Source organism: Alnus glutinosa, chromosome 4 (genome assembly GCF_958979055.1).
Source record: "Alnus glutinosa chromosome 4, dhAlnGlut1.1, whole genome shotgun sequence".
Classification (NCBI taxonomy): Eukaryota; Viridiplantae; Streptophyta; class Magnoliopsida; order Fagales; family Betulaceae; genus Alnus; species Alnus glutinosa.
Window position 1 is genome coordinate 3,550,761 of NC_084889.1, and position 7,642 is coordinate 3,558,402.

General features: G+C 44.0%; 1 protein-coding gene across 1 annotated transcript in view; it reads left to right on the forward strand.

Annotated features, from left to right (window-relative positions):
• Positions 1 to 4,371, forward strand: part of LOC133865635 (uncharacterized) — an 8,043-nt gene extending 3,672 nt beyond the window's left edge. Inside the window, exons 3-7 of the mRNA XM_062302055.1 lie at positions 419 to 2,772; positions 2,865 to 3,122; positions 3,208 to 3,313; positions 3,409 to 4,055; positions 4,233 to 4,371. Of these exons, the coding sequence (XP_062158039.1) occupies positions 425 to 2,772; positions 2,865 to 3,122; positions 3,208 to 3,313; positions 3,409 to 4,041 (3,345 nt within the window). The 5' untranslated portion in view covers positions 419 to 424 and the 3' untranslated portion in view covers positions 4,042 to 4,055; positions 4,233 to 4,371. The remainder of the gene's footprint in view (positions 1 to 418; positions 2,773 to 2,864; positions 3,123 to 3,207; positions 3,314 to 3,408; positions 4,056 to 4,232) is intronic.
• Positions 4,372 to 7,642: the final 3,271 nt, after the last annotated feature.

Genomic DNA, 7,642 nt, shown 5'->3' on the forward strand with positions numbered 1-7,642 from the left:
TTTTTTAAAAAAAAAAAGCCTAACCATAAACCCTAACAAACCCTAACCCTAAACCCTTTAAAAAAAAAAAAATCTTACACTTTATAAATTTATACCCTAACCCTAACCCTAAACCCTAAACCCTAAACCCTAACCCTAAACCCTAAAAAAAAAAAAAAACATAAACCCTCCTAAACCCTAACAAACCCTAACCCTAAACCCTAAACCCTAAACCCTTACAAACCCTAACCCTAAACCCTAAAAAACCATAAACCCTAAACCCTAAACTCTAACAAAAAAACTAAAACCCTAAACTCTAACCATAAACCCTTTAAAAGGGAAATAAATTCGTACACCCCATGTTGCGTGACATGCTCAACTTTTTTACACGTTTATTTGTTTGACGTATGATTTGTCTTGTCCTCTTAACCCTATACAGAGGAATATGGACAAGTCTTGGATGTCAGCACCTAGGGGTACGACAACGTATAACGACGGGTGTAGGGCGTTTGTGACATTTGCCGTTCGTAACTGTACGGCCGTCGATGGAAAAATTTACTGCCCATGCAAGTATTGTCGAAATAACCAGCGTCACACTCCTGATTACGTTCTTGCCCACCTGACTGGAGGTCGGGGGATGAATCCGGGATACCATTTGTGGTATATGCACGGTGAGACTACGACTGGATCCGCTATTCCTGGTCAGTGTTCGAGTTATCACAGTGGCACAGAGGCCGCTGACCATAGCACTGAACATGGTGAAGTCACAGAACAGGAGGGTGTCGCTGTGGAACAGGATGATAACATGCACGCCATGTTGCGTGACGCCTTCGGCGTGCACGATGTTCCTGAAGCCGCAAGTACTCTTCCGCAACAAGTTGATGAAGATACGTCGTGCGAGGACGCATTGAAGTACCAAGAGCTGTTAAAGACTGCCGAGAAGCCCCTTCACCCTGGTACAAAGCACAGTAAATTGAGTGCTACTGTACACATGTACAACTTGAAGTGCGTTGGAGGTATTAGTAACAAGATTTTTTCAGACATTCTGGAATTCATCAATCAGTTGTTGCCTCCTTGCGATGAGGCATTGCCAGATAACACGTACGAGGCGAAGAAGTTCCTAAGTGGCATGGGTCTGGGGTATGAGAAGATTCCGGCGTGCCGTAACGACTGTATGTTATTCTGGAAAGACAATAAAGAATTAGATTCATGTACCGTATGTGGAGAGTCTAAGTGGAGGGCTGATACACATGTAGATGATGATGGTGAGATCATATCAGCGAGAAAAAAACGCCCGGTGAAGATCTTGAGGTGGTTTCCACTCATCCCACGGTTGCAGAGGTTATTCATGTCTGAGCATACTGCGCCCCATATGAGATGGCATGCAGAAGGCCGCACTAGGGATGGCGTATTGAGGCACCCGGCCGACGGTGAGGCATGGAGATCGTTCGACATTTTACATCCAAATTTTATGGCAGAGAGTAGAAACGTCCGGCTTGGTTTGACAGCAGATGGATTTAATCCATTTGGGAACATGAGCACATCTCACAGCACATGGCCCGTAATGCTTGTGCCGTACAATTTGCCACCTTGGATGTGCATGAAACAGTCGTCCTTCATCCTTTCCTTGGTTATCCCTGGACCGAGCTCACCAGGTATGGATATTGATGTTTACCTTCAGCCATTGATTGATGAGTTGGTGGAACTGTGGAATGTAGGGGTACGAACATTCGATGCTTCAAAGAAGGAAAATTTTATTATGCGATCTCAGTTGATGTGGACGATAAACGACTTGCCAGCGTATGCAGATTTATCAGGTTGGCCTAACAGGGGTGCGAAGGCATGTCCTTGCTGTATGCAATCGACGCGTTCTATACGCTTAAAGAACGGGTGCAAATTTTGCTATATGGGGCACAGGAGATATCTGCCGCCTGAACATCTGTGGCGGCTTAACAGGAGGACATTTGACGGTACCGAAGAATTTGCCAGCGCACCGATTGTGCCATGCGGATACGAGGTTCTCCAACAGTTGGACGGAGTTGCGTTTGGAGATGAGACCGCGGGTAAGAAGAAGAAACGGAAGAAGCGGAAGAAGGGTGCAGGGAGTTCCGATGTTATATGGAAGAAGAAAAGTATATTTTTCAGATTGCCGTATTGGAAAGACAATTTGCTTCGGCACAATCTTGATGTTATGCACATAGAGAAAAATGTCATGGACAATATACTTGGCACTATTTTGGATATAAAAGGGAAAACGAAGGACAACTTGGCAGCTCGGCTGGACTTGCAGGAAATGGGGTTGAGACCTAAGTTGCATCCGTTCACGGCCGCCAACGGTAAAACGTATATTCCCGCTGCCTGTCACACAATGTCTAGAGAGGACAAAGAAAATTTTCTGAAGGTTCTTCGAAATGTTAGGGTCCCGGACGGATACGCTTCGAACATTTCACGATGTGTTCGGCTCAAGGACCGTACAATTTCTGGCTTGAAGAGCCATGATAGCCACATACTGATGCAACAGCTTCTTCCAATTGCACTGCGTAAGTCATTGCCTGATAAAGTGGTTAGACCTCTTGTGGAGATTTCTGCATTTTTTAGAGGCATATGCTCAACAAAGCTATCACAAGAAGATATGGACCGACTGCAGGGTGACGTCTGTATCACTTTGTGCAAGCTAGAACAGATATTCCCTCCAGGGTTTTTTACCAGCATGGTCCACTTGGTTGTGCATCTTGTGCGCGAGTGTAGACTAGGCGGACCCGTGCAGTATAGATGGATGTACCCGGCAGAGAGGTAAAATTCGGCGTAATATGTAAATAAATATTTTTATTTAATTGTAATCCTAATTGACGACAATTAAATTGTCGTGTATGTGTTTAAACCAGGAGTCTGGGGAATTTCAAAAATAATGTGCGCAATAAAGCAGCTCCTGAGGGGTGCATTGCGGAGGGGTACATAGCGACCGAGCTGGTAACGTTCTGTTCAAGGTATCTGAATAACGCACCAACATTCCACAACAGACCTCAGAGGAATCCTGATGGATCCAAGGGAGCGGGCACGCGTGTTACCATGAACCGGTTGATAATGCACCAGATTCATCGTTATATTGTGTTCAACTCTGAAGAGTTTCACAATTTGCGGACGTAAGTAGTCCTAACCTTATATTTAGCAGAATTCGAGTAAAAGTATTAATAACAATTATTACATAATTGTATACGCTGAATGTAGGATGCACAAAGACGCGCTTAGGCGATCATGCACTAGGGGTCGCATTACGGAGGCTCTTATTGAAGCACAACATCATGAGCAGTTCTGCGAATGGTACCGTGCATATGTAAGGAAATAGTTGTAAATTTTAAATTGGATAAATTTATGCGGGTTCAGGATTATAACCCAATGTGATGTTTACTATTTGTAATTAAAACATAGGTCGATGGCCTGGACGATCAACGTAGGGAGGAATTGGGCCACAAGTTGGTTATGCGTTGTAGAGGGCTAAAGGAGACAGCGGTGAAGTACAACAGGTACGTGGTAAATGGAAAATTATTTCGCACGCTTGCTCATGATGTGGGAAGGAGGACTCAGAATAGCGGCGTCTGTGTTCCTACCGTTGAAGGCGAAACGTACTACGGACAGTTAACCGATATATTTGAGGTCGAGTACTATGACAGGACTACGTACGTCTTATTTAAGTGCAATTGGGCAGACCCCACAATGGACAGAGGATTCACAATAGACGAGTATGGCCTAGTGTTTGTCAACTTCAATCACCTCGTCCACAGGGGAGAACAGATTCAGGACGAGCCGTACGTGCTTACATCTCAGGTGGATCAAGTATTCTACGTAGAAGATGGAAGGAACCCAAATTGGGTTTGTGCGGTTAGGACCAAACCGCGCAACGTGTACGACGTTGGACAGGGGGATGGGAGTAATGAGGATGGTACAACCTACCATGAGTGCGTACCGCTCGTACTAGCCACTGCTGACCTACCAGATACGAATGACGAATTCGAGTACGACAGGCCCGACGTAGATCCTATTGAAGCTCCCGTGATACAATGATTGATGTATTTGTTGTGAGTATAATTAGCTTGAACTCAATACACTTGACTGATATATATATTGCTTGTACAATTCGCTTGTACTGAATACAAATTTTTATTAATTGTATAAATTTCGCTGTTCTTTAGTATGTTCATTAAAAATATATTAAAAAAACATATTCTAATTAATTTGTCTGCATTTGTTCGCAGGTATTGATGGACCAGAGACCCCCTCATTATGCGTATCGGGCACCTAGCCCACCCGTGCCCCCCATGACCACGCCCACTGTTTCGACGGCATTGTATTCTGCAGCGTGGCCACACCACCCAGACGGGCCTTATAGACCATTGTTGCCGGGTACGGTGGCCGTGCCCACGGCAGATCACGGACAGAGCAGCACAGCTGGACCTTGCAGCTCTCCATTGTCGGAGCTGCCGACATTATCTCAGATAGGGTTCACCCAACCGGGTAACGCATATCGATGGTGGCTGCGAGAAGGGATGGGGTCACAGGGTTATGCGCCGTACTTTCCGTATACGTATAGTGGACCTATGACGTGTAACCCTGATAGTGAGACGCAGGATGTAGGATTTCCACTGTCACAGACCGGGGAGATGCAGATGCCGGCTATGGGGTTGGGACAGATACCGGCACAGGCGGCGATGCCTGGCCAGATTTTGGGGCCGAGACAGATGCCAGCATCGGGGGCGAGTCAGGGCCCGGGCCCGAGACAGATGCCAGCATCGGGGGCGAGTCAGGGCCCGGGGCCGAGACGGATGCCAGCATCGGGGGCGAGTCAGGGCCCGAGGCATGTAGAGAGCCAGATGCCTTTATCTGGTGAGAGCCAGATGCCACTTTCCGGTGAGAGTCAGATGCCACTTTCCGGTGAGAGTCAGATGCCAGATGTGGGGGGGAGCCAGAGTACCCATGAGGAGGACGTTGCGATGTTGGGTACCGATCAGTTGGCCCCCGGTAGTCCCCAGGATATGGATTCAGATGATGATCAGCAGAATCCACAAGCCGGAGGGGTTGGGGAGGAGGTTGCGGGCGACCCAGCGACCCAGCACATACGGATTGAGCAGATTCGGTTGATGGGTAAGTACATATTTAGACATCCTTAAAACTCATATTCTCTTACCAAATTTTTGTTTTTTTTGTTTTGGTTTTTAAATAAATAAATATTTGATTAGAAATTGTTTATATATATATATATATGTTCTTTAATCTTATGATTAAATTTTTAACATTAATGTTGAATATTTCTTTCATTAGGGTACAACCCAGACGGGACCATTTATTATGAGGTGATTGACGACCCAGCGAGAAACTGGGTCCTCCCGAGGGGTAAGAAGGTTGTATTGCAGTACAATGCTGCTATACAACCTGTAGGACGGGCCTGCAATCGATTTCGGCGGGCTGAGGGCAAGATGATCAGGAGTGGGTCCTACATACACATGCGGGACGAATGGGCGAAGGTAAATAGGCAGATTAAGCAGGCAATGTGGGACGCGCTGATGGTATGTCTATGAATATAATTTAATTATTTATTTGAATTAAACTTGAGATTAATGTATTTCTTGAAGTTTTTAAACCTATAAAAATGTGTTGAATGTGCAGGAGGAGTTCTATGTACCTGTATCAGTAGACGCGCGCAGGGCACAACAGGAGGCTTTATGTGATATTGGCCGTAAGCACCGCTCGTGGAAGTCGAGGTTCAAAACCAAACTACGTATTAGAGACGGTGACACGCCCGAGATTATCCGTGCGAGAATGCCAGACAATTTTTTTGGCAACTATGACGCAGAAGATGTAGAGTTCCTGCTGAGAGATTGGTGCCGTGAGCAAAAAATCGTATGTAAGCCAAGAAAATGTTGTGGTTTTTTAATAACAGTTTATTTAATTTTAGTTTTAATTTAAGTGTGTCAATGCTTACATTTTTATTTTCATGTTAAATGCGTAGGCAACCTCTGAACGGATGAAGAGGCTGCGTGAGCAGAATGACCTTCCTCATTGTACGGGATCTAAAAGTTATGCCAGATTTAATCACGAGGAGGTATGAAAATATATATGTTTATGTTATATATATTTGTTGATAATTGTTTTTATTTTTATTTATACTATTTTTATCGCTATCTGTTTCTTATATATGTCAACTGCATGACGACAGACATGTACATCTGGCACGCCCCCCACTCGCGCCGCGTCGTTCGTGAAGACCCACACAAGGAAGGACGGCACTCACGTGAACGAACGTACACGGGTCCTATGCGTATGCTACTGATTTAATTTACTATTATTTTTAAAATTATGTGTGATTTGTCATTATTCAATATATGACTTGTTCATGTTGACGACGTACAGGAAAGGATGACGCAGAGTTTATCCAGTGATCCAGCCGCCACGCAAAGCGTCTCCGCAGACACGGTGCGTTGGGCACCGAACGACGCTTACGAACAGGCGGTTGGGAGGCCTGAGTATGCAGGGAGGGTTCGGCAGGTTGGGCCGAACGTCACACCTGTTCGGGGGACATGTTTCTCATATAGGCCTCGGTCACAAGGGGGACCATCTCAGGGCACGTCTCGGGATTGGGCCGAAAACACTCGGAAGATGGAAGAGATGCAAGCGGAGCTACAGGCTGAGCGAGCGAGGAATGACCTGTTGGAGCAGCGCCTGCGACAGGTTGAGGTCTTCATGTCCTCCATGGGAGCATCAGCACCATGTCTTGGTACGCCTTCACCTGCACACGTAGGTAGTACGTCGTCTGTTAGTAGTGCATCTGCAGGTATGATTTATACTGTGTGTAGGAAAAAATTAATTTCAATTTATTTTAATTACTCCTTTAATTTTGCAAGTAATATTATATACTTTAATTGTCTATATGATTTGCAGGTAATTCGACAACGGTTGGTACGTTGTCGCCTGTTGGACGACGGCTAACCCAGCATTCCATTGTCGCTACACCTTCGCCCGCTACACCATTCCTTGCTCAGCAATCGCCGGTTGGCGATAACACGCCTGGGACGGTACCTCCTCATTCGCAGGGACGCCCTTCAGATTTGTAGATATTTTGTGTAATTAATTTTTATGTGTAAATATTTGCTTAGTTAACGAATACGTTATTAACTTATGATTTGTGTAATATTATTTTGTGTAGTTTTTCTGTAAAATCAATATTTTGTTATTTGTGGTCGGAAATAATAAAATTTGAAATAACTATTAAAATTATTATACCAAATAATTTTAAATAACCAATACCAAAACTAAATTGAAGAAAAAAAATCCAAATTGGGTTTTTTATTTAATTAAATTTTTAATTTAATTAATTAATCGTATTTTTAATTTAATTTAAAAATACAATTAAATAATTAAATTAAAATTTTATTTAAATGAAAAATTCGATTTGGATTTTTTTTAAAAAAATATAACCAATTTGACACGTGTATCTAAATACACGTGTCAAAACAAGTTGACACGTGTATTGAGATACACGTGTCAAATTTGACACGTGTATCTCAATACACGTGTCAAAGTGTTTTGACACGAGTATTTAAAATACTCGTGTCAAACGGTTTGACACGTGTATCTTAATACACGTGTCAAAACACTTTGACACGTGTAT